This window comes from Aptenodytes patagonicus, chromosome 4, assembly GCF_965638725.1.
Source record: "Aptenodytes patagonicus chromosome 4, bAptPat1.pri.cur, whole genome shotgun sequence".
Taxonomy (NCBI): Eukaryota; Metazoa; Chordata; class Aves; order Sphenisciformes; family Spheniscidae; genus Aptenodytes; species Aptenodytes patagonicus.
Genome location: NC_134952.1, coordinates 16,958,226 through 16,985,998, shown reverse-complemented (window position 1 = coordinate 16,985,998; position 27,773 = coordinate 16,958,226). Strand labels below are relative to the sequence as shown.

Here is a 27,773-nt window from a genome sequence, read left to right as displayed (position 1 = left end):
TGGCACCCGTGAGTCATTATTTGCAGTTTGCCCACTACAGGCTGCTGGGGCTTTCTGTCTCTTTCATCTTTATCACTTGTAAGCAGCCTGTTTTTCCACGTGGAAGTTACTAATTTTGTTTCATGTGCTGCTGAGGGGTTTAGGTGGGGAAATGAGAGTGCTAGATCAGCCCGCGCAGACAAGCACGATGCCTGTCTCCTCTCAATAACGCATTCTGCTCTCTCGACCGGAATGTACTATTTTTTTCCTATGTGTTCTCACACATGAGGAGAGTGTGGGAGGACCAAATGTCACCACTGTGCCTTGTAGTTTTGTTGGTGACCTTTTTATTACCCTACATGCACTCCTGGCTATATGTGGTGTGGCTGCTTCTCGTCTCAAGACTTGTGGGGGAAGTTGAGGATATAAGGAAACAAAGAAAAAACAATACAGATAAAATCTAACAAATATGATAGTGTTTCTGCTTTCTGCAAGAACGATGTGAAGAAGCACGCGTATGAAGGGCTTAATGCCAGACTGCATCCTGAGGCCGACGCACCTATTTTGAACTGTAGAGCCAGAAAGAGCCAGCACAGCAGCACATGACAAAGCAACACCTAAAATGAGAAATCTTCAATCAAGACAAAAGATTCTTGCACTTGCACAGGCTCACGCCACGTCGTTTCTCCCTCACCAACCCTTTTGCCTCCTGTTTCTCAAATACAGTACTTGTGCATTGCTGAAGGGCAGAATGGAGTATGTCTTAAGGCCACCAGCACAAAGCTATTTCATTCCTGTGTGAGTCACTGGACGGTCTGGTCCATCTGTCTATCACCTGCCAGATCTGCAATTGTGAATAAGCTTACATGGGCATGGGACAGTGCCCAGTGGACCTGCTTGGGTTGCTCAGGGAGATTCCCCTTCTACACCCCCAGCTGCTCTTGCCACCTTCTGCAGCTCTCTGCCTCAGCCCCACTTCCACGCTTTGTCTTTGTCCATGCAAAATCGACCTCCCAGGACAGATCAGTCCGATGCTTTGGTGCTGGGCACCAGCACTGACTGCATTGTCTTTCAGTGACCTGGTGCAGTAGAGGAGTGGTGCTTCTCTATTTTATTAGGGATGAATTGATCTAGTAGTAGTTTTCTCAAAATCCATGGAGTCAGTGACTCATTTCTAGATGTTAATCAGCAGGATGGGGAATTTTATCATCAGAACAGACAATTAGTAAAAAATTACTACTTAGGAAATGTTGAAAAATGGCCGTAAAAAGGAAAAAAGATACAGAACTGGAGTTCGGTGTGACAGAAACATTTGTGACTGAATGACTGTGGCTTTTCCAGAGACCTGGTAGGTGTGACCCTAAGGGATACTGAACATCAAAGGAGCCCAAGAGAGTGAGTTGATTCAAAGATAATCTGCTCAAAGCGCAAGAGTGGTCTATCCTGATGGGCAGGAAGTTGAAACTGTGGCAGGAGGCCAGCTCGGCTAAATGCGGGAATTCCTGACTGAGCTTAAATGTTGGAAGAAAGTGTAAGGGGAGAGCGGAAGCAGGGATGGACTGTCTGGGAGGAATGTAGAAGCATTGCCCAGACTGTTAGGTTATATGATAAAGGTCACCTGCATGCCCACAAAGGAGCTCAGAGAGACAATGGCAGGAGGGGGAGACCAGATAATACCCTGCCTGGCACCTCCCAGGCCCATCACAGGGGCCATCTACCCATCAAAGGCCCATCTGCACAAGCCCGGAGGAGTACAGGGGCACAAGGGCAGGTGGGAACGCAAATTGAGGACTCCTGAGGAACAACCACCTTCTCGGAGTCCTTCCAGGACTGTTGCAGCAGAGTCATCAGCCCCACTGTCCAGGCATGACACCCATCACGATGAGTCATGCGGAGCAGCTCTCTAGATCACCTTTCAGACTAAGTGGCTTGCTGCCTAGGGGTGGGAAACATTGTGGGATGCAAGGGAAAAGCAGTTCATGATCACACAGGACTTATTATGGGATGTTTAAGGGGAGAACCAAAGGTGAGACAAAGGAGGGGTTTAGGTGATTTGGGAGGAACAAGAGTGGTAAATAGAGGGGTACAGGAATAAAAAGGGCCAGTCACATATAAATAGCTGGCTGATCAGTTCACTTGGCTGGCCATGCCCTGTGCCTGACTGGGGCTGTCTGTCCCATCTTCTTAAACTCCTTTCCAGCTCTTCCCTGGGTGTTGGCTCTCCGTTCTTGGGTGTGCACGGGTGTGTACAGGGGTGTGAGGGCCTACGTATCCATGCTGCCAGTGACTGGAGTGAGTGTGGGTGTGTGAGTGACTGTGTGAGCACTAGCGGAGATCAAGCCAGATTAGCTGGTGAGCAGGTGACATGACCTGGGAGCAAGGGTGTGCGTGGGTCTCTTAAGGGCCAGCTCTGGCTGTGAGAGCACCTGGGTGTCTCGAAAGACAAGAGCACAGGGGGACAGTCAGCTATGGGACCAGGGGAGTCCTGGGCAGCTTTGTGTGTGTGACGGACATGCAGGGAAGGAATTAAGAAAGCCAAACCTGGACTGAAGTTAAAACTGGTGAGGTGTAGAAGGGCACCAAGAATGGCTTCCACAGGCACATCCACAGCAGGATGAACACCAAGGAAAAGATGGTGCCACTGCTCAATGGCATAGGTGACCTAGTCTAAAAGGACACCAAAAAACCAGAGGCGACTCAAAGCCTTCTTTGACTCACTGTTCACTGGCAAGGTCTGTTCTCAGGCCTCCTAGGGTCTTTGTGCCTACAGTGCCCACGTAGGAGTTTTGGGGAGAAAATTACTACCCATAGTAGAAGAAGATTGAGTTAAGGACCATTTAAGCACCCTGGTTGAATACAAGTCCCTGTGTCCAGATGAAATGCATCTGAGAATAGTAAGGACAAGCTGGCTTACATCACTGCAAAGCTACTCTTGTCTTTGAGAGGTGCCTTCCAACCTATATGGTTCTCTGAAGCTACAACTTTATCATAGAATCATAGAATCATAGAATAGTTTGGGTTGGAAGGGACCTCTAAAGGTCATCTAGTCCAACCCCCCTGCTGTGGGCAGGGACATCTTCAACTAGATCACCTTGCTCAGAGCCCCGTCCAACCTGACCTTGAAGGTTTCCAGGCATGGGGCATCCACCACCTCTCTGGGCAACCTGGGCCAGTGCTTCACCACCCTCAGTGTAAAAAATTTCTTCCTTATATCTAGTCTAAATCTACACCCTTTAGTTTAAAGCCATTCCCCCTTGTCCTGTCGCAACAGGCCCTGCTAAAAAGTTTGCCGCCATCTTTTTTATAAGCCCCCGTTAAGTACTGACAGGCTGCAATAAGGTCTCCCCAAAGCCTTCTCTTCTCTAGGCTGAACAACCCCAACTCTCTCAGCCTTTCTTCATAGGAGAGCTGTTCCATCCCCCTGATAATTTCCGTGACCCTCCTCTGGACCCGCTCCAACAGGTCCGTGTCTTTCTTATGTGAAGAATTCTTATTCTTATTTTGTGATAACGATTTGCAGAATGCAGACAGATCTCCGTGCTTTCTAATGATTAACTAGTGGAACTAAAGAACTTTATCAGACAGGTCTCCAAAGATATTGGGATTTAGGGAATTGAAGACAGATGGAAATCTAGCTCATCTTTCCTTGAAGACAATAGCTGAAATCAATTATGTATAAGAGCAAATCTCCAGGTAGCTTAAGGTTGACTGTGAATGCAACATGCTGTGGAATATTAGTTGTGCTGCCTAAATTAGAATTTTAAATGTCCTTGATAAGACATGTTAGCTATCAGGTTTTAAAATAAACGCACCCAGTATGACTGACTGCTAAAATTCTATGGACAGCTAAAGATTTTATAAAAATAAAGCTGTCTTTCCAGCTACGCATTAGCATTATGAAATAAAAAAGGGGACAGTACAATGTAAAACAGGCCCTTCCAGAAAGGAAAGATTTAGTAGTTGCCATTCTTGGAAGACTCACAGCATCACTGAACAATGTAGGTTGGAAGGGACCTCTGCAGGTTATCTGGTCCTACCACTTGCTCAAATCATGGCTAACTTCAAGGTTAGATTAGGTTGCTCAGGGTGTTCTCCAGTGGAGTTTTGAAAACCTCCATGGATGGAGAATCCAGAACCTCTCTGGGCAGCCACCCTCATGGCGATTTTTTAAAAAAGTTTAGCCAGAATTTTGCTTGCTGCACTTTTTGACCATTGCCCCTAGTCTTCTCACTCTGCACCCCTGAAAAAGAGTATGGCTCCATCTTCTCTACAATGCCCTCTAGATAGTGGAAGAAAATATCCTTTCTGGATAACTTTCTGGATCTTCTTTTGGAAGATTTGTTGCTGAAGCATACAGAAGTGTCTCATGGAGAGTCACGATGTTCAGGCTTTTACAAAGTTTCTGACACCCATCTACCAGTCACTTCAAGAAGATTTTAAGAAATGCTTCCTCTTAGATGAATATTTTTGGAAGAAATAGATGAGATTAAGGGAAGCTGCGGTAAAGAGTTACAGCATGGCTGTGTCAGGATCAATTCCTTTTTTTTTTTTTTTTCCTTCTCAAATTATTTCCATTAGGGATTTGATAGAGCAGAAATGGTTGTGGACTCTTCAGTTCCCTTGAGTTCCAGAATACAATCTCTGTCTCACCCTATTCTGTCCTTCCAAATGCCTTTACTTTCAAATGGGAGATCACAACTGGAGAAATAAAGGAAGCCAAGTGTCTTTTCCTCTCATCAAACATTGTGCTAGCAATGTCTAGCATTGAACTAGCACAGTCTAGTTCCTTTCCCCTTGTCTGTCTGATTAGCACTTTCTTCTCCGCTTGTTGCTGTGCGAGCTCACTTGTAGCCAGTTGGAGCCATGACAGCGCTGACTGTGCTCTTCGGTGTGAGACAGGCTAACAGACACTAATGACTGATTTTTTCTTTGTTTATTGCAAACAAAGATCCCAAAGGGTCCAAAATGTTCTCCCTCTTTGGACCAAGCTTCTTCCTCCCATTTCTGTGCTTGTTTCCCTTGCTGGCTCTCTTGAGTGTTGGGCCATCTGCTCCTTCCCCTTCGCTTGGAGAGCCTGGTGTTTGTACAGGTGCTTCCTAAGCTTTGCTGCTGCCTGACGAATTTTCTGCTGTCACCAGTGCTGCTTTTTGCATTTTGCAGTTCTCAATTTCTTTCTCAGCCGAAGTGGTGGGTTTGTAACAAAACAAAGCCATACCTGGGGTTTGTGCATTGATTTTCTCACGGCGCGAGGCAACATGCCGAGAGATTCCCTACATACAAACACACTACGGGTAGGGAAGGAGGTGGAGTGGGGACACAAGCTGTGGAGTAGCTCCAGAACAGTTTGAAGAAACAGGTTGCTTCATTCTTCTGTATCACCTTCGCCTTTTTTTGAGATGCCTTTCTATTTAGACATGTCAGAAAATGATGTCCTACACAAATTAAAAAAAACCCCACATTCAAGGGTATAGTGTTTAAAGCACTAATCTGCAGAGTGGGAGACCCACATTTAATGAATCATACATTCAACATGAATCGGGCTATGAAGAAAATATTTTTTTACTCAAGACATTTTTAATTTATACAAAATGGAACAGCTGCAATAGAAGAGTTTGCAAGAAAGTGAGAGCTATACCAAAGCTATAACCTAGCAGTGAGGGATCTTGCTGTGATTCCTGACGAGGTTGCTGTACTTTTTTTGTGCAAGACATTTTTCAAGGTTTAGTTTTAGTGCAGAGGAAAAGCAAATGCAGTAACCTCACTGACGTCCATGAAATCAAGCGCTTGTTTTCTGGCCAGTACCAATTATTATGCTGCTCACACATTCTGAAGGGAAATACCCAGCAGGCTCCCATCCCACTGAGGTGGCCAAGGAAACAAAGTTGATATAGAAGTATGCTTTGCAAGCACAGGAGTGTGTAAATTGCAAAAATTCTCCTGAAAGAACTACAGGGGGTAGATCTGCCATTTGGAAAGGATCCATGTGATGGTTCAAAGGTCAAAAAACAAGAAACTTGAAAAACAAGATCTTTCTTGCTTTCCAGCTGTGTAAAATGTGCTTTTGTATACATGCATATAAATATTTGTCCAGGATTTGATGCTGTGGCTTCCAAGTTTATTGGTTATTCTTACTGTCCTTAACTTCTTTTTGCATGATATATGACGTGTACTTTGCTTGTCATCACTCCTTTTTTATTTAACCCCATGCTAATGGGCAGTGGTGACAGAAAATTCAGGGTGAAAGCCCAGGGCATTCATTCTGTTTTGTGGAAATACCAATGCTGCATTTTCTGGCATCTTTCATTAAAACAAAAGGAAAAGGAAGAATGAAGCACGACACAGGCCAGCATGTCCTACAGTTGGGATTTGAGATTGCAAGATTTTGATTGAATACTTGTTTCTGCTCATTTACTTCTTCGCTTGCTGCTCTTCAAAATGGTGTAGTCTGACCTAGGAGCTTTTCCACACCTGCAGCCTGACTTAGCATCATATAGAATACCTGTCATTTTTTTAGCACTGCTGTCTTGACTTTACCTGTTGCAAATGGGAAAAAAAGAGTCCTCTGGCAGTTTGGTGATCCAGTATTTGCCAAATTTTTGACACATCATCCTAGTTTATACCTGCAATACCTGACAATCCTAGTTAATTATTTATCCAAGCACTCATTAGCACCTGATATCAGACTGTATCAGGTGTAATCGCTAAGAGATGCCCAGGCAAACACAGTTACTGGATTAAAAAATACTATTTCTTTCTTAATTATTGTAACTAATGGTATAACTCGAGTTACTCCAGATAGGCAGCTCTGGAGCATTCCCTCTGCCTGCACTTTGGGAACTTACCACACTTACTGCTTACATAGCGCAGAGGTATTCCTAGCCAAATGGTCACAAGTCAAGGACTAGTTACTTTACTTCAGTGCCTATTACTTAAAGGCAATGTGTATTATTAAATATAATTTCCTCCTTCGTTTTCCTTCTATAAAACTTCCAACATCATCATTTTCGACTCACACACTGCTAAAAATACAAAGTAACTCATCTGAACTGAGATCAGGTTCACCTTTGCTGCGGGTGGCAGGAAAGAGAGGAGAAGGTAGGTGAAGAGGGACTGCCCAGGCAGGGTGGATACTCTGGTGTGGGGGTACCTATGTGCCATGCTCCCAGGCTGCCATTTCCTGCACTCCTCTGCCTGCCAGCCTGTACAAACTACTCTGCTGCAGTAAGGGAACAGGAGTCTCCTGTGAGCTTGCCTTTGTAATTCACAGGGAACTGCAGGAAATCAAATGCCTGCAGATTATAAATAAAATCTGGCAGATTATATTCTTCACCTCTTAAATAAAATGGCAAGTAAATTTAGACTGAGCAGAAGCTGAAATTAGGAAAAACCTGAAAATCAGAAAAACACTTGTAAGGTGCTTGAGCCACCCTAACATTTGCCTAAATTAAGATGCTGTGCCTCCCCATACTGAGTTATTTTAAACCAAACTTCTTGGCTCTGCTAAAAGCACTTTTTGCTCTCTGTTGTTGAAGCAGAATACCTCAGAGTTATTTCTAGCTTATCCAACTGAAAAGAAAACTATCAAAAAAGTTAGCTTTCTTTGAACAATAAGTATTAAGCAACTTCTTGAGGTTTCAGTTCAAGTTTTACTACATTTGAGATTGCTGATTGGAAACACAGTCATGTCAGCTGAATATCACATCAAAGCCAACTGACAAAAATAAACACCAGCAGTATAAAAAGGGCAGAGAGGTGAACAAGTTGTCCTTGCTTTATTCTCATAAGTTCTTATTCCAGAGCACTCAAGAGTTTGCATTTAAAAGTAGACAGAGCAGGAATTAGCAGATGTATATGTGTGCATGCACATACATGCTGAAAAAAGGAATTATTCTGAATTAGAGTTTGACTTTTGTCAGGCACAATGACTGGAACACATGCAGCAGAAAAAAAAAGTAGGTTAGCAAAAGGGGAGATTATATTTATTTCTATATAGGAACGAAATGTGACATAACTGAGTTCTTAAGTGATCCACAAAATGGGCAAAGACAGGAAATGCTACCTTAGTATCAGTAGCTTCCACAGGTCTGTCTGCAGAAATGCAGAGCACCTTGTAATGCTCCTGTACAGGATACTTTCATTTGTCACAAGTAGTTGGATATTAACAGATCTAACTGGGATTGTGGGATCCAACTGGAATCAAAATGAAGTGATATACATAATGTTTTCATGTGAAACATTTTCCCCCTCGAATTCAGGTCTGGAGACAGCTGTTTTTGCAGTACTGCTAGTATAAGTATGAATGATTGAAACATTTTGAATCTATATTTGAAGCACCCTGCTGAACATTACCAGGCTTGCATGAGTTTACGGAGAAGGGCAGATGCCTTTCAGACATTATGATTTCTCCAAATTTGGCACAGCTGTTACATGAGACATTGCTAATCAGAGCATCTACCGAGTGTTCAAGACAGAGCACAGGCATACCTAGCTGATTCTCACCACATATGCGTAAAATATATGTGTAAATAGCACTATTCACACACTTTGTAGATGTAGAAATAAAAAAGAGAGAGATATAAGGGATTCTCTTGTTCACAACTTTTTGTTCATGTCTCTCTCTCTCCCTCTGGGAGTAACAAATGACCTTATTGTTTCTCGCTTTGCTGACGCTTCTTCTGCCCTCTGCTTCCGAGATGCCAGTCACACTGTTCTTTCGCACATATTAAAACCATTATATTAAACTCAGAACAACCGATCCACACTCAGCTTGAAATTTTCTGCCTTTAAGATCTCAGGAAGCCTATGTATCTAAAACTTTGCCGCCGTTTTTTTCCCAGCTATATTAGTTGGCTAGCTAAAAATCTTTACAGATCTTCCCAAGCTTTTCCAGCAAGTCTGAGACATTTTATTCAAAAGATATTGGAAAAAAATTGCTGTCTTTGCTACTGAGTTGAAGTAATGGGAAAGGCAGCAAGAAAATTAAAAATAAGAAAACCTTGGAAGAGGTTTCTGAGTGTGTTGGTCTTGATATAAGGTTATGCAGTAAATAATCTCAAATTATTTGAATCATATCTATCCTACTTTGTATTTTACGTGGGTTTTTTTTTCAAAACAGAATTATTTAGCACTTCCTACAGCGTGTTTGGTATCATATGTAACGGCCAGCACTGACTGCACTGCTGGAGTGGACTGCATCCAGGGGCTGGAAAGCTTTCATAGGCTGGAAAGCAAAAGTTGGCCAGCTGGGATGCTTGGCTTGTGGATGGAAGTTGCCTAAGAGGCATATGGCTTGTTAATGGTATTAAGCTATTCTCTGAATCCCGCACGCACTATAATATACAGGTCAGTGGGTAGGACAACACTAGACTGAAAGATGGCTTGGACACCTATCCGTGAGCCTCATGTGCACTCTCTACAGCCTGTGGCCCAAAATGTATCATGATGTGATCTGCTGTGGACAAATAGAAGACTGATCAAAATTGCTTGGGTTTAGTTATCTGAGCTGTGTCTGTGTTGCAAACCTCTCTTATTATTCTGGCAGCTGCTGTTAAGGACAGCATCAAACAAGCAGTAAAAAACGAGGAGGATGTTAAAGGAACTAATCAAAGGATTAATGTTTCAGCATGGGCAGCGGACAATTTTGAAGCATAATACAAAGGTCTGTAACTTCTGATTTCAGTAGTTTTGCAAGTGTCTGAAACAGACATAAAAATCCTTCAAGCTTGAGCCCAAACCCAGCTGTGACACATGCAAATGCAACTATGTGTGTAATATAAAGGGATTTGCATTGAAACTGATTTAAAGATTATTACAGGAATGGAAGCCAGACAAATAAGCAACAACAACGTATTTAAGATATTGTATCTTTCAAACGTAGTCCTAAATCAGATGCACTGAGATAACTGGAACATCTTATCCCAGTTTCCTGACAATCAGCTAGTACAAACACAAATAAATAATACAGAAGCTAACAGAGAATGTGCAACAAAATTGTAATTAAAGTTATTTTCTAGAAGAAAAACTATTTTTGTCCCAAGATTTATGTGTCATCTCGGTAGCTGGATGTCTTCGTGGTTTAGAGGAACATCTAGCTGGAACACTTAGATAATTCACAAGAGACCTTCAAGATGGCATCTGCTCTCTCCTCAATATATTCTGAAACATGCTAACTCAGTTCACTGCAAGCAGGCAGATGTCTGACTTGGCAGGTTCTCATCTGAATTTGATATGCCAGAAATCTACTTATCACATCATGGTGGAAAACCCATGGAGCTTTCTAGACCTGGTATTCCTGACTATTGGCTATCCAGTGGCCAGGAAATAGCCAGCTGAGGAACAGCTGTGTGGATGATGAAGCAATCGATAGTATGTGGTAAAATACTGTATGCAAGTATGCAAGCCAGAATCTCGCTATGTGATAGTTTCAGGTAAGTTTGGCCCAAGTACTGGGCTACTTAAGAAAATTAGTTTAATTTTTCCACTGTCTCACCTAGTATGTCTTGTACTAAGTCAGCAATCTAAGCTCTCTCCCACCTGAATTCATATTTTCCCTTCCCAAAACACGATAATCAGACACTTAGTTTCCAAGGCCAAATGATAGGATTATTTTTACGAAGAAGTAAGCTGTGTGGGAGATGTATGACAGGCATAGTTTCACTTTTCTTTCTGAAATATGTGAACAGGAAGTATTATTCTCAGTTTAATTCTGGAGAATAAGGGTAAGGGGAAATAGCAATGGATTTCTTCTATTCAAGAAAAGGAAATGAACGGTGAGGCTTTCTAGCAGCAGTAGGATAATTTTTTATACTAAAAGTAGTTGGTATCTAGATAGAAGTATGCAGGGTTTTAATATGCAGGTTTGCCATTCCCAGAACTAGGGTGAAAGTGCAGTTAGAAATTAGTTAAAGCCAAATTTATAGCCAGCTAAGGCAAACAGAGGACACGGATTCAGTTGATTAACTTAGTACACTAAAGCAAATCTGAACAAAAAGCCTACAAAAGAAACAAACATGAGCTTGTTCCATCTGCCTTCTCTGCCTGAAGATATAGGTCCTCTTTGTGCTGTTGGTGCAGATCTAAAGAAAAGAAAACAAACAGGATGTTCACAGCACAGAGCTGAGTTAGAATTCTTTTAAATATCAGGAGTTTGTTGCCAAGGATGAAGTTTGCAGTCCAAGTGCTGTTAGAAGTTTCTTTATAAGAGCTCACCACCAGATTCCCTTTGGCTGTCATGATTTTATAAACAGGATATCTGCGTGCAAAACCCTGGAAACACTCCTTTCTACCTTAATAGCTGAGCCTCCTTGTCTCTCCACATCCATTTACTGTCTCTGGCTTTATGCTTGAGATTGCATAGAGCTCTTCTAGACAGCGGCAGTCCTAGAGGTCTGTATTTTTACAGCATTTGATACAATAGTATCCAGATCCATTTCTGTCTCCCTGACATTGCAATAATGCAAGTAATAAATACCACTACTAATAGGTTGCATCTGGATTTCTTTCTGCTTATGTTTGTAAGCCATCTATGCCATCTAGTGGGTATTTTTTTACTTACAAGTTTTCTTGAAACGTCCGGGTGTCAATTTAACAAGCCAAAGTCTAAATCTTGACTCAGCAGCAACATAGTTCAAGTCTGGAGAGGAGTTAAGGGGCACTATCACTACCCAGGAAGCCCCAAGTAAATTACAGCACCCTCTAGGTCATCCCTCTGATACCCTGACACAGCCCTACTCTGCTGCTGTAACGGGAGTTGTGACAAAAAAGTCACTTGCACAACTCTGATATTTTTGGCTCAGGACATTATTCTCTGGAGGCTGAGAAGCCAGCTATCAGCCAGCTATTTGTAACAGCAAATAGCCATTGTGAAAGGGCATGCAACAGAGCCTGCGTGCCTAGTCTCACTACTTGTTGCGAAGTATGAAAATGGCAACGTGTGTACACTGAGCACACACTATGCAAAGGAAGCCTTTTCTTAACAGATACACGCTCTTAATAGCGATACCACTACTGACCAAACTGTTCCCATGTCAGTTAATGGACCATCAGAGAGCGGGGATCCATCCACAGAGAAAACAGATCTAGAAGATAATCATCAAATAATTGACATACATCTGCTTAAGGCTCTTTCTGAAGGGGCAGCTAATTTCAATTGAGATGTTATTTATTGCAGAGAAGTGATTTGTGGAAAAGTGTAAGTATTCATTGGCTTGAAGTATTTTAGCTACTTAAATTTCAGGGAGAGGCAATGATAGTTAGCATTCAGATTGGGAAGCTCTGTCTTGATTAGGGATAGCATAGATATGAAGTGAATCAAGGCTATTACATTGCCATGCATACAGGAGGGAATAGAAGGCTCAGGAGGGAAAGAAGCAAGGAAACTTTTCCTAAGGAGGATGGTAACAGCTGAGTTGCTTAGTAGCTACCCCAGGAGAGTATGAGACTGGTGCTTAGAATATGCTAGTGATTATGTTAATTTAAGTACCGCCATGGATGGAAAGGAAGAGGTAGCTGCTCCCCTGCTTACATACTGCAAGAGCTATGTGGTAATACTGAAGAACTGGTATGCTCATCCCTTAGGTGAAAGAAAAAGACATTAATGGTTTCCAAAAGCCTTTTCATCCAGATTTCCTCAGCTGAGGAATGCACCCACATCACAAAACTCTGAGGGAAATGATTTAAAACCTGGGAGAAGAGAAAAATCTTCTGTTAAGAGTTCACAATATTATATTTTTTAAAGTCCTGTAAAGTGCTTTTTCCTCCAGTTTGTTAATGTCACCACGTTCACAGCTGTGATTTTGCATGGGACAACTGTATTTTCCTTTGACACATGAACAAAAGCCTTACCATTCACTGGCAAAACAAGGAAACCCTATTTTAATCCACCATGCAAGTGGTATCTAGTAACAAACAAATGCCGTAACAGGCCTGGAAGCCTGTTCTATGGTCTACTACCTAGAAGGAGTCTGGAGCTATCAGTGATATCTAAAATGCCACTGTTTTCATCACACATTTATAGGTTGGTGCTGGGATATAATTTGGATGTAAGGATAAATGTGGTCGCATGACAAGATGAGAAAAAGCTTTCAGTGACCAGCAGGAACAGAGAATACTCACTTTCTCTGTAAGGGTGTATTAAATACTGAACATATGCTACAGAAAGTGATATACACCTCCTTTTCTGTACTGCATGAAGCACTACTGCCACACAACCAGAGGCAGGTAAGCAGGAGTTGCACCTCTCTGCTGCCATAACCAGGGACAGCAAATCAGGTTTTTCATAGCAGAAGTTGTCATTGCAATATTACATGGGTATTAACAAAAAGGACAGTAGGAGATAGGATCTGGCCAAACGTATGGATTATGCATAAAAATAATATAACTAGAGAACAACTTTTATGCATCTATGTATCCTGCAACTTTCCAAACTGTGAGGAAGTTTTCCTGTCCTGGTTTCGGCAGGGATAGAGTTAATTTCCTTCCTAGTAGCTGGTACAGTGCTGTGTTTTGGATTTAGGATGAGAACAAAGTTGATAACACACCGATGTTTTAGCTGTTGCTAGGTAATGCTTACACTAGCCAAGGACTTTTTAGTTTTCCATGCTGTACTGACTGAGAAGGCTGGAGGTGCACAAGAAGCTGGGAGGGGGCACAGCCAAACTGGCCAAAGGGACATTCCATACCATGTGACGTCATGCTCAGTACATAAACTGGGGAAAGCTGGCCGAGGGGGCCGCTGCTCGGGGACTGGCTGGGCATCGGTCGGCGGGTGGTGAGCAATTGCACTGTGCATCACTTGCTTTGTGTATTATTATTATTATTATCATATTATTATTATCATCATATTATTATTATTATCATTTTATTTCAATTATTAAACTGTTTTTATCTCAACCCATGAGTTTTTCTCACTTGTGCTCTTCCAATTCTCTCCCCCATACCACCGGGTAGGGGGGAGTGAGCGAGCGGCTGCGTGGTGCTCAGTTGCCAACTGAGGTTAAACCACGACAATATTCAGTATCTTATATGTACCTATACATGCAACAGCATATAGGTTAAGAAAGTTAAACACAATTGAAAACAGTCATCTTCACTGTAAATTCACTGAAATACATCATAAATTCATTTAATCCATGTTATACAATAAAGAAAAATATGCATAGGAAGGGAAACTATTAAAACATAGTTTGGGAGTGATGCTTGCTAATTAAGAAGGTTGTATCTTGGATGTAACCTGCATTCTCTGCAGATAACCTATTGGCTCAAGGTAAATACATTAAAATATAGAACTTGGGTTTGCACACAAAATGGAAGATTAAAAAAAAACTTCCTCAAAATTCGGAACTGAAAGTTCCAGGAGCTGGAGAAATGTTCTTTAGATCTGTTGTCATTTGACCTACATTTTCTTTATTCAAGGAAGAATATTAATGGACACAATTTCAAATTTGTAATAGATTTTGCATCAGAACACTGGTATTTACAAACTTCATTCATACCATCAGTGATATACACTGTGATTGTGTGATCTATGAGAATTGATTAACACCTAATTTTGAACACCAGGTGCCCACAGACAATTGTGCACAATTTGTAGATAGAAACTGCTTACTCAGTAAGCAATGAACTCAAGAATACTGTATATTGCATATGGGTGATATATATTAGATGATAGAAGTGGAATCTGTTGAACTGTTGACCTCTGCGTTATTTATTTGGTTGTAATGACACTCAGGATGGATTGAACTTCTTTTACTTACGATGAAAGGGTACACTTAGAATCATCAGGGTAATCCAGGCAGAGTAAGAACATTACAGACCTGTGAAGATATACAATTATTTAGCATCTTTCAGGCAGAAAACTGAGAAAAACAAATGAAGAAATGACACAGACTCAACAGTATTATCATGTCTAAAGCTTCCCTTCAATGATATTTATCTTAGAATCTACTGTGAATAACCAGAGCTGTGGATACTACTGTGAATAACTAGTAATTCTGCAGACATTCAACAGTGTTTTTAACTGCTGTTTAGATTTTCAATCCAAATAAAGATTTTACAGTGAAGTGGAATACATGAGGCCATTTTCTGTGTCTGACATTGTGTAAATACAATGTTCCACTTAATTTTACAATTATACAATAAGGTGTAGTGTTCTGCTTAAAGCACGGCTTAAAAATGCTAAGTCTGAAAAACGTGAGATTTAAAATAGATGAGGTGCTTCTGCATTTATGGAGGATTTTCACTTACTTGTAATTATCAGTGCAGGTGACATCATAACCAAGGGTTTTCAGCCTGTTTTCTAGTATCTTTACAGTATGACTTCCACAGGAATCTCTGTGAGAAAGGATTTTAATATTATTGCAAGACTTTTATTATCTAATTTCCTTTCACTGAACTTGATGGAATTAGTAAAGTAAATCCAATCCCCATTACTTTGCCTCTTCCATATTCCTTAACAGCTACAGAAAACTGGTGTACATTGCTATTTATACTTCATTTGCTTACAGTCGTTTACCATTTTATACTCAGTTTGCAGAGACTGGAAGATTGGCTTCAGCCTGTGCAGCATTTGCAGATTCTATTAACCAATATTCCCACATTTAATATTTCACCAGACAAACAGGAAAAGAGCTAAATAATTTTGTAAAATAATAAACGTTTCATTTGTAGTATTCTTTGGCAGTGATTTAGATGGTGCTAAAGTTGATGATAGCTGTCTTTACAGTGTAAGTTGGTTATAATAAACTAGAATTATTCTTCTTGTTAGAAGCTTGTCCTCTGTCTTGAATATAGAACAATAGAAAAACACAGGGAGAACGAAAAAACCCAGAAACAATCCTAAATGCAGCTTCTGTGTCTAGCACTGATTTTTGTTTTGTGGTCTAATTAGCAAAAGAAAGCTTGACATAGTACAGAACCTACTGAGACCTCTAAAACTTGCACCAATGTCAAGTATTAAGGTCAGTGTTACTTACCCCAGTAAATACTCATGACTCTAAAGAAACCATATGAGGATGAACAAACTAATTGTAAAAAGCAATTAATTAAAATACACAAAAATTCCCATGCATCCAGACAAGCACAAACTGAAAGATAAATTAACATTCAGTGCTTGTCTTAATTTTTCTTTGTAATAGAAGTTGCAAAGGTGAGCTATATATTTTTTTCCAGAAAGGTATGATTCTTTGATTTAAAGACAAAAGCTGAGAAATGCTAATCTGAACCATGCTTCTCTTGTCATAGACTCCACAGCACTATGGTAAAATACGTGGTCTGGGTTGGCCATGCCAAAATTTGATGAAAGAGAAGCAAAAGGAGATAGGAAAGAGAAGAGATGGGATGTGAAAAAGAAACTACACAAAATTCATGGATATAACTAAAAAGGGTTGAGTAGCAAGAACAGAAGCCTCACGCTCCTAAGAATGCAGATGAAACCAGGGATTCAGCCACCAGTGGTGGATATGGTGACACCTGAGTCTATGCACATTTGTAGGGGCCCCCACAAAAGCTATAATGAATTAATTCTTCCTTTAATCAGTCCCAAACCAGGCCTAATTATTTTATTTTGTTAACTTCAAAGTCCATTTTCCACTGTGTTTCTGTTGAAAATCTTCACTTGGTCTTTGACTATTTACCAACAGGCTATTCTGTTTGGACTGATCTGTTTTTTGTTTAAATGTAATTAACAGCAGAATTAGACCTGTTAAAGCCTACTTTTTGTTGTTGGATTGATTTTAAGTATTGAGAGAAGATGAGCCCCCTGGTGGTATTTCCCTACTTCTACTGATTTCCAAACAGTTAAGATAGGTGTAAATGAAAAGGGTGCAAGGCGAAAGAAATATTTTACGTGAACATTTAATCTGAAATTCAGACTGACCCTTTTCTTAGTAAAACTGTTGGTGATATATCTTCACGCAAGTACTGAGGTCCACACATGCATATCTCTAAACTAGTAAGTGGACTCCAGACCTAATATTAGAATTTATTTTTATTTTGTCTAATTCTAGCATTTATATACTCTTTGGGAATGGCAGAGTATGCCTTATATGTTAGTGAAAGCATCTAAAATATTTTTAGTTTAACTGCTATACAAATATAACCAAATACAAAACTAAGGTGAAATTTTGAAGACAGGTTCAACAAGGAGAAATGGATTTTTTTTTTTAAGATATAACTTACATATCTGGTCCTTCAATATCATCCACAACCCAGATGACAATTTGTGAGATTTTGTCTTTCTGGAGATTAGGTATTTCATAATCTGCAAAAAAACTGATTCAAGAAACAAACATTTAGAACTATAAAGAACAGGAAAAAGAAATCTTTTTTTCTCTTTGCAGTAATCAAAGCTCTAATACTCCTGTAGGATATGGGCTTGCTTTACATTTATATCTTCTGATTACAATCAGACTCAACACAGAGTAGAAAAAATCTGATTGACATTCTGAATGTCCTCAAAGGTCAAAGGCATTTAATCAGAAGTTTTGTTTTCATATTCTTCATCTTAGAGGGGCTCAGCTGAAAAAAAGTTACAACTTAGAGGTGAACCAGAATGAAGTGAACTTTAACAAATGCAAACACAAAACAAAAAGCATTTGATACTTAGCAAAAAAAGAAAAAGGTCATTCTTGTAGTTACTGCTTTTAGACACAATACAGTTTTGCTTTAAATAAAAAACCAACAACAGCCACAAGACAAATATATTTTCAGATACAAAATCACAGGAACAGTAACATGAAGTATTTGTCTAGGATACATAAGACCATAAAGGAGAAACTTCTAGATGTGTCCATCTCTGGCCTAGGAAGAATCTTCCACTTTATTGCCTTGTGTAAATTGACTTTGATAGGTATTTAAATGGCAATTAAAACAAGACAATAAAATGGCAACTAAATCTTCTTACATTAAATGGAAGATGCCAAATCCAAAGGATTATTTTAATGTCTGTAAATTGAATTTTTTGTGAGATGCAGGCATTTCAATGCTACAGATTTCTACCCCTTCCAGCAAGATGTACTGTAATGATTTCCTACCTTTTAATTACTCTTTTTTTTTTTTTTCTCAGAAAGCTTGTAAGGGCTGTGTCTGCACTGAGCCTGAGCCTAGGTCTGTGCTCTGATTTGCCTATCATGGGTCTTTTTAAATGTCTACATCTGGGCTGAAGTGTCTCTTAGCCACTTTAAATGCTCTGAGACCCCCCCAGACTAGAAGGGACTGTTAGTTGTCACCTCCTGGATGGGACCGGTGGTGACAATGTGACCACCGCCCTGTCCTCCTGGTACCTGCAGGCAAACTACTGGTGCTCTGGCGTGGAAGCACAAGACACATGGTGGTTGTCAGTGTCCGTTGGCAGCCAGCCGAGATGTGTTCATGAAGTTAGCAAGTTAATTTAAACTTCTGGAGAAGTGGAACATGAGGAGGTGGATACCAATAGTTGCCCTCTCTGGTCAAGTCTGGTATGGCGGCGGCTAACCAGAGACCAGTAGCAGCAACGGTAGGTTTGCTTCTCTGTCTAAGGTGTCCAAGCCTGTCTTAAACACATAGTGAAAATATAACAAAAAATAAAGATTCCAGTTATTTTTAACTCATTTGCTCATTCATGCATATATTACTGCCAGCAAAAATGCAGCTTCCCCCAAAATATAAAGGAATCTTTAACTAGAGGAGTCAGAAACCGTGACGGAACAATGTACAACCGACTTCAGTAAACCAATTCTTGAACCAACTAATATTATTAAATAAGTCTGCCAACTACATTCAAACTGTGTGAATGAGCAAAGTTATTTTGCAGTGATGTGAGAAATAAATCTTAACTGAAATGGTAACAGGTAACTTAATGATGATTTAAGTGTACAAACTGTAATGCAGGATAAACTTTGGAAGTGGCTTTGAAATGCCTGAAAACAGATGAGAGAGATGTTTAGGAAGACAGGTAGCTCTTTCAGATTACCTTCTGCTATTAATTATCCAACTCTAAGCCTCTTTCAAACAAGATCTCTTAAATGAATTCAGTCATAAATGGGCCAGAAGATACACAGCAAAGAAAACAGATGGAGTAACGGGCTTTGTTTTTTTCATGGCAGGCTCTGTTCCAGTGGTGGAGATTTCACTGGTCACGATACAACCAGATAGGTGACCCAGGGAACTGGTAGAAAGAATTCATTTATGTATAAGAGGTTTCTGAAATAAGGAATCTGATTCTGAAATAAGGACTCTATACGGGATTCTGGGCATCGACCTGCTGCCAGGTATTATCATCTGCAGAAGACTTGATCCCAGCTGACTACCTGACCAACCCAAGGAGACCTTTTAAGTCTTCTTGATTAGCTGAAAGCTGTGTACAGAGATGGACCTTTTGGGGGATGGAGGTAACTAGGTAGTAGGTGTTTTGGAACAGATGGTTCTTGTTTCTCTCCTATCCGGAGATAAAATTAACTTTTTAATGTTTATTTTTAGTCCTCAGTGAGCACACAGGAGCAGGATCTGCTCTATGGAGTTTTTTTAAGATCTGCTTTGGACAGGACAGTTGCTGAGGTAAGGAAAGATGTATTTTTCATCAAAGGTAGGCAGTCACTACAGCCACATATTCAGTAAAAGTTCTTAAGGGTGTATTTTTACAATAAATCTTAAATATAAGCTTAGATGAACTTCTGCATAGTGGTACACTTGTAAATCAAGGAAAATACATCTGTCCTTAATATATGAGGGAATAAGGAGAATAGGGAGCTAATCCTTGCTATTATCCTTCTCAGTGAGATTTTTTGCTTTCTTAAACCATAATGGATCTCAAACTACCTCCTCTCTTGGTCATGGAGAAATAGCAGGAGCAAGCACTTTCGCTATAGAACTTACCAAGTTTGCTCCTAGGCCTGACAGAGGCTACACTCCCTGTAATGATGTCCTTGGAGATGTCCCTGAATAGAAATTTTGTAACACCCATCTTTGAAGACAAACATATTTTGCCACAGTATGTTGGCTGACTTGAAGGCTGCTTTCAAAGAGCATTCATCCTGCTTGCCACAGCAGTTTGTAAAATGCAGGAGTCAAGAGGACTGTTTTCATCCATTTCATGTTAATTCCTGGGGACAATTAACGGTTGTCCCCACAACTCAGCAGACTTTGATGCAACAGGCTCTTTCAGCTACATTTCTCATGCTTTGTGCAGCAGAAGACCCGAACAACCGGTTGACCCTTTTTTTGCAGGTATCAGACCTTGTACCCATAAATAAGTCAGTTTTCTTACCCTGGGTCTGGATAAGCTCCTCCGACTGCAGAACCATTCAACAAGACATGTATCACCCCAGAACTGTGCTGCGCATACTGCAATACATAACAATTTTTTTTCAGAACTCATCTTACAGATTTGTCATATGACTTGGTATTGTATTGCAGGCAACAATGACCAAGGAAAGAATTTTACCAAGAAGAGTATCAGAATTGTGAAAATAATATCAAACTAGCACCCTAGAAGGCCACTGCAGTAGAAAGGACAAGAATTCAATGCATCTTCTCAAACCATTTTCTCAAACCTATAGTTTTTTCAGCATAGGAGGAAAGCATTTTGGCACTCTGTTGGGTTTGATCTGTGAATAAAGGCTGTCAAATGTCACTTACGACCTGTATTCAGTAGACAACTAGTGTGCTGATTCTGCTCAGTATACGCTTAATATATATTAACAAAGCTAACACAGAATTTTAACACATTATCTAGCTAATGTGAAAGTTAGGTTCCCCTTGCTACAACACTGTACCCAGTCTAAAAAAGCGTATTTGTATAATAGAAAATAATCTAGCACAGTTACAGACTTAAATCTGTGTTGATCCAGTGATGTTTTCCTGAACCACCCAGGACACACTCACTAATGTACGAAGTCAGCACTAATACGTTATTTACAGTGATTGAGGCCATCCTCCAGAAAGATTCCACTGCGTTGTTTTCACATTCCTCCGTGGTAGGGCAGGATTCATAGTCCAGTCCTGTAGGAAGGCATGTGATTTGTGCTATTAGAGAGACGGTAACGACCGTAAAAAGTGACTTTAGAAAGCAATTAAATATATTCCTGCATTACTCACTGAACATACAAGATGGTCTGACATAACACTGGAAAGCTGACAGCTGTATTTTTTTCTATCATTTTCCATCCTTTGCAGTTTACACAAACAATGACATTCTGTGGACTCAATAATTTGGCTGAAACAGCTCTAAATCTATACCTGGGATGCAGAGCTCCACGTTCAGAGGACTGAGAAGGACATTTAGCTCCTGTGCAGCACTGTTTAGATTTCACTGTGTGCTCCTCTGACTGCAATGTTAAATATTCACACAAAACAGCAGAGAATGAGACAGTGAAGCTATATCTGATTTTTCTTGGGGTAAGAGCAAAATGAGCTCCTCCAGAACACAGCAGTCGGTCTCCATTATGGTTTTACAGACAGATGTTTAATATAGCACTCATCGTCTTACCAGTGCTGTTTGCCTGCCCACACCAGTTTAGAAAATCTCCACAGAAGCCAAACAGAGTATCACCCAGAGACATGTAGCGACGGCCTCTGCCAGCAAAGCTATTGACTAGCAGCTGATTATTTTCCCAGAAGAGAGACTATATAAAAAAAGGAAAAAAAAAAGAGAAGAAATGAACTATCACTTGGGTGTAGACACAATGAGATTATGGGGTGTTAAAAACAGTTTAAAACATGTTTTGGTATTTCTTTCAAAATCAAGCTAATAACCAGAAATGTTAGCTACCTCTTTAGAGGAACAAAGTTTGTTATTACAGTGATGTAAATTATGATTACTAGAGGCTTGAGGGGCATTCATACCATGCTGGGAATGGATATAGACCTATATTAAATATAGTTAGGCCTAGCTTTGCCTTCCTCAAAAGACAGATTTAGGAAAAGGGAGAAAAAGGGAAGACATATTTATAAGTGAGATATATCTTACCAGAATTCTCTCATACTACTCTGTTGGCTTACAGTGTGAAAAAATCATGTCTAGTTGTTATTACTGTATTTGCAAAACTCTTTCATGAATTAAGCTATGTTGACAGGAGTATTTCTTGGTTTAGCTTGTATCATTTAGAGATAAGGAGTAAGTGTGCTAGAAGAAAAACTGCTTTAAAGCACAACCTTTTAGAGAAGGCCAAAGCACGCTTTCTGATGGGATACGATGGCACGAAGAGCCATGTTTTTTGCACTTTTACAGTTCTGTGCAATTGCCAGCACATCAAACGCTTACTGTTTTCTAGCATATAATGGCGTCTTATCTCATTTCTGCTTATGCTTGTTTAACATGTCAATGCCCTTGGATTTGGCTGTGAGGAGTGGAAGCAAAAGATGATAGCAGGCACAATCTTTGCAGGCAGAGCACCTAACTTGAGGGAAAGTAGAAGTGGAAGTTCAGGGACTACAATAGAGCTCCCGGCACTGCAGGAAAAATGGGGGATCCTTGTAGAATGAAAATAGACAAGTTGCTGAGAAGTTACTGCACAAAATAAATGCAGCCAAACACATTGAAAAATGCCATCAGGCTTGAGCCTAGTTTGTAAACTACAGACAGGCCAAAAATTATGAATCATGAGTCAGCCACAGAAGGACTCTTGGTCTATTTTGAACTGTGTCATGGAAAATCTGCTGGATGTCACAGGACTGTTACGATAACATTAATAATCATTACCTTGTTAGGTGGAATTGTGTGCAATGACAGGTTGATAAATAATTCATAGTCCTTAGGTAGAATGCTGCAAGGATCCTTGTTAATAAATGCATTTTTAAATGCTTCCCATATCTCTGAACAATTCTTCTCACTGTAATCATTGAAACAAACAAATAGAATTGTTTTTTCAAAGGAAAGCAAGAAAGTAATTTGTTCATAACTTCTTCAAATTCCCAAATTAAAAACCCTACAAGGTTAAGATAGAAAACTGAAGTCGGGGTGGTAGAAAACTTGCAACCCAGGAAGAGCATATAGGTCTTGTCTTTTCCTGATTCCTAGCAGCAGCAGATTAGGAAGAAGTAGCAATGAAAATATAGGATTTACAGTGTGGAATTAGAAATACATAGTAATTCAACAACAGTCTTAGAAGGTACAGTATACACAGCGAGCTTGCTATGCAGCATTGTAGAAATAGTGAAGAAAACAGCTTGCTTTGAAATGTTCCATATTCAAAAAGCCATTTCAATTAAAGCATAGCTAAATATGCAAAGCTACTGGAACATAAAATTACTCTTAAAATGTCAGATTCAAGTGCAGGAGGAGTTACTAAAAAGTTTCCATGGTAGAATAATGGTTTTGACAAAGAGATGCCTTCTGTGTATATAGGCCCTAGGATTATGCAGCTTTACCTTGCTGGAATGACTACACTGACCGTGTGGGGGACACACTGTCACTGTGCAGTAGCTACAAGAATACTGTTAGGATTCAGCATTTAAACTGCTCGTGTGTGGGGGGCTGAAATAAGATGCTGGGCTGTGCACTTCAACAGTTCCCTTCTGCCAGCTCTGCGCTGGGGACAATAATCTCCCGCGGAACGACAGGACAGGCCATCTAGGGATGGAAGTGTCTTATCGCTCTGGATTTGCAGGATCTCATGTGTCACAGCTCTGAGCCTGCCTGGAGTAATTAAAAAGGGAATTGCTACTTTCACCACTTTCCCACAATATCTTTCCCGCATATGCTGTGATAATGTCTATGCTGGGAACACTCTGCAGAACAACAGTAGTCCTGGTAAGTAAACCAAACTTTGCCATTAGAATGTTTTGCTCATTTAATGTCATCCATAGACAGTGGGCTTTCTGCTGGTGCTTCTCCTTGTGAGATTTTTTAAGTAGCTGCTTTGTGACGCTGAATGTCACAGATACTTTAAAGTTAAAGGACCCACTGTGAGGAGCTATGCAGCTCCCATGCAGGAAGTAGACCACAGATTCTCTTACAGTAATCTCTGGTCATGCTTACAACAACTATATAAAATAAACCAATATACCAGAAGCAAATAATGGGATCTTGATCTGAAAATCTTCAGTGATGCAATATGACCCTTGATCAGTAGTTCCAATGTTTAAATAGCCTTAGTTGAGAAAAGGATTTGCACCCTATTTCTGATTTCAAGCTGTTAAACTTTAGCTCCTGACAATTGTATATACTCTGCTATATATACAGCTCTGCTAGAGCTGTCTACTATAAGCACTCACTTATTCATGCTAGTACTTGTAAATTATGATCAACTGAACTCTTAACATCTTTCTTGACAGTTGAATCCAGCAGTAATTTTCTGGTTAATTCACTTACTGTATTTTTTTCTTCATGTCTTCTCATCCAGGTTTGAACAGCTTGTAAATCAGAAGGATTATTCTGCTCTGTTACTCAAAATTTCTTAGCTGGCAAAAATACTTTTTGAAACTACAGGGTGGGGAAGGACTGTAGCTCAGGACAATTCCTTCCAATCTTAATAGACACTAATAAGTCGTATTAGATTTATTTCATACTAGTCAGTTAAAAAAAATGTTTTCAAAACTTCCATTATATACTACCAATAAAGAAATATGGGGGAAATGCACTACAGGAACATTTGTGTTATATAGCATACTCCTACTTGAAAATTTCAAATATGATTTTCATTCAAATCCTGCACCTCTACATGACCATAATGTTTTGTAAAATGCCTCTTTTAACTGCCATTTTGCATGTTCTGTTTTAACGTAAAGGAAAGTTTTTCTTATGTTTCTATAAACATCTTTATGTTTTAACTATGTTGCAGTGTAAAGACATGCTTTGCTAGCTTTTCTGTTAGCAAAGTATTTTTAAAAAACTATTCTATTTACACATAAATTCAGAAGCAAAACCTATCCAGGTGGCTATGCCTGTGTAAAAGCTAGCCTGGGGGCAATTAAGAAACAGACAATGAACAGAAAGGGTTATAAATAATTAGAATATCTGTTTTGCACCTGTGCAATATAAATTTCCATTTTGTTTAGATTATACTATTTGCTTATAGACCTAAGGAAAAGAGAAAAAAACACATTAAATTAATTGTGCAGCTCTTATTTTTATAATGTCATTTTGGGCCTTAATTCAGGAAAGCAGTACTGATGTCCAGCCTGGCTTCATGCTATTCTGAGTAAGAATACCTTGACGAGTGTGTTCAGACTTCTCAATTTTAAAATTATATTGTGAAATTGTCACAGGAATTAATTAGACCACAAAACTGTCATAAATATGAGACATATAGAAATACTTTCAAGAATATTGTATTTACATTTCTAGAAGCCCAAATCAGTTAACAATAAAGTTAACATTTCCACAATAACAATCCTTTATGTTGCTCATTTTAGTGTATTCTGTATTATTAGTCATGTCCTGCTTCAGATATAAATGAAGTGACATCTGTTAACTCCAACAGGAACTCTACCTATGTAGAGCCTACTGCAAGACCAGACTTCATATACCTGTACAACTGTTAACTGACTTTAGTTTTTATAGTTTGTATTATATATTGTATTGTAGCTGTGTAGAAATCTATACTTAAAGTTTACTGGCACCTTCCACTGGGACGTGTTTATAAATCTGCCAAACTTGAATTGTTCAGCTTAAATTTTAGTACCGTGTTATTGGCATTAGGATGATTTTTTCTTTCATGGGGAACTTGAACCAAAACGCTTCTGGTAAGTTAAGAACGTTATTAGGAAGAAACATGTTGGTTTGCCTTGTTAAAAGCCATGAACCTGTTTTCAGTCCTGTATCTTCCTGTTTTGCAGCAGGAACTGAAAATGGGAGGTTGGGGGAAGAAAGTGATATTTGCTGATATTATGCAACATAATCTAACCCTGTTTAAGACCACGATTCAATGCTGCAGGAACCCAGCCAGGCCCCCTCTGCAAATACCTCTTCAAACTATCAGGAAAAATTTTAGTGGCAGAATAAAGGACAACTCCAGGAGACTGTCCTTCTTATTTTTCTCCTTTTTACCGAAGTCCAAACAATGTAAGGAAGACAGAAAAAGTGGTCATTTTAGCAAAGTGTGTGACTTACCTCCAGTTCTATGTAATTAACACAGACAATGAAAGCTCATGGGTAATCATACTTCAGCAGTTGATTACTACTTGATTTTTCAGGTGGATGAGCTAATCAGTCTCTTTCAGTACCACAGGATAGCTATAAAGTGTAGTGCTTTCCTTCTCACATGACCTGACATACAAGGCATGCAAAGTAAAGCTGGTCTTCCCAGGAGAACTGCCAGATTTGGTACTTCAGACATACCATCCCCAGCATTTCTGTGCAGTGTTCTCCTTACAGAACACTGTGACACTAGGGGGGGGAGAAATGTGAAATAAGAAGTTGAAGGATTAAAAATCTTGCCTTAATTACACAACGTTTATTAATACGACATCCATCAAAGTTCCTTTTTTGTTTCCAGACAGCTACAAGCATGTTGGCTTCAATAGGATCACTTTCATGACTAGGAGCAAAACATCAGGCTTCTGATTAACAACCATTTTGTACAGAACATAGAAAACTAATTCAAAAACAAGCAAAACTTACCCAACAGCAGGATTCACAATTCTAATATAGTCATAGCATCTTCCGATGACAATACTTTCCAGGCTTTGTGTTGTACCTTCACCTTTCCACTTCTTTCCCTGCACTTCTGAGAAGCTGTTCATAAACAGAACACAGACAAGTAAGAGAGACAAAAAAAGGCTCTTCATCATGAATTCTTGACAACCCAAGTTCTTAAAAAAAAAAGGAGAGTTAAATAAAAAAAGGAGACTTAAATGATACAATTTAAATGGAAACCTGGAGGCTTAACGTTCAGTATTTTCAATACTGGCTATAGCTCTGTACACAAAAGACGAAGTTAGACGGAAATCTGAACCTTGCTGGGGACTGTAATCTAACTGTTTCCTGGAACGATTGCAGCACAGGGATACATCACTTCCTCGTGCCTAACTGTTCCCCACTTCAGAAAAACGAGCCTTTTAAGGTCATGATATTGCCACCTGGTGATAACTGGGAAGAATTACAATATATTTCAGTAAAAGGAGAAAAAAACCTCTTACCACTTCAGTATTTATGATGCCTTAGGTTTGCTTAATACTCGTTGCCATGCTACACCTTTGTCCTGGTTTCGGCAGGGATAGAGTTAATTTCCTTCCTAGTAGCTGGTACAGTGCTGCGTTTTGGATTTAGGATGAGAACAAAGTTGGTAACACACCGATGATTTAGTTGTTGCTAGGTAATGCTTACACTAGCCAAGGACTTTTTAGTTTTCCATGCTCTACCGACTGAGAAGGCTGGAGGTGCACAAGAAGCTGGGAGGGGGCACAGCCAAACTGGCCAAAGGAACATTCCATACCATGTGACGTCATGCTCAGTACATAAACTGGGGAAAGCTGGCCGGGGGGGGCTGCTGCTCAGGGACTGGCTGGGCATCGGTCGGCGAGTGGTGAGCAACTGCACTGTGCATCACTTGCTTTGTGTATTATTATTATTATTATTATTTTTTTTTTAATTTAAATTATTAAACTGTTTTTATCTCAACCTACGAGTTTTTCTCACTTCTACTCTTCCATTCTCTCCCCCATCCCACCGGTGGGGGAGGAGTGAGCGAGTGGCTGCATGGTACTCGGTTGCCGACTGAGGTTAAACCATGACAACCTTCCTAAAACTTCACAAGGGCTTGCAAGCAACATGTTTTAAACCAGTTTCTTTTTGTTTTAAAAGGGCTACACTTTTTACACGTATTTCTCTAATGGCTGAAAAAAAATTTCTGAAATATGTATCAATAAATATGCAGGTGCTG

General features: G+C 39.8%; 1 protein-coding gene across 3 annotated transcripts; it reads right to left on the bottom strand.

Annotated features, from left to right (window-relative positions):
* On the bottom strand, positions 1 to 26,908 carry BST1 (bone marrow stromal cell antigen 1). Of its 3 annotated transcripts, none has more exons than XM_076335965.1 (9): positions 26,513 to 26,908; positions 22,652 to 22,781; positions 21,440 to 21,575; positions 20,870 to 20,952; positions 20,219 to 20,295; positions 17,155 to 17,247; positions 15,223 to 15,309; positions 14,733 to 14,792; positions 1 to 596 (listed from the first exon to the last, which is right to left on the bottom strand). In XM_076335965.1, exons 1-9 carry the CDS (start codon positions 26,680 to 26,682, stop codon positions 539 to 541), a joined length of 894 nt encoding a protein of 297 aa, XP_076192080.1. In that variant the 5' UTR covers positions 26,683 to 26,908; the 3' UTR covers positions 1 to 538. The 3 variants fall into 3 exon arrangements, with proteins under 3 accessions (XP_076192080.1, XP_076192079.1, XP_076192081.1); XM_076335964.1 differs by lacking the exon at positions 1 to 596 and adding an exon at positions 7,731 to 11,054; XM_076335966.1 differs by lacking the exon at positions 1 to 596 and adding an exon at positions 11,061 to 12,660 and having other exon boundaries at positions 26,513 to 26,907.
* Positions 26,909 to 27,773: the final 865 nt, after the last annotated feature.

Coding starts and splice junctions, on each gene's coding strand:
- BST1 (XM_076335964.1), bottom strand. CDS start 26,682: ATGATGAAGAGCCTTTTTTTGTCTCTCTTACTTGTCTGTGTTCTGTTT. Junction 17,248..20,218: donor GGAGCTTATCCAGACCCAGG/GTAAGAAAACTG, acceptor TTCTTGAATCAG/TTTTTTTGCAGATTATGAAA. Junction 15,310..17,154: donor GATATTGAAGGACCAGATAT/GTAAGTTATATC, acceptor CCTTTCTCACAG/AGATTCCTGTGGAAGTCATA.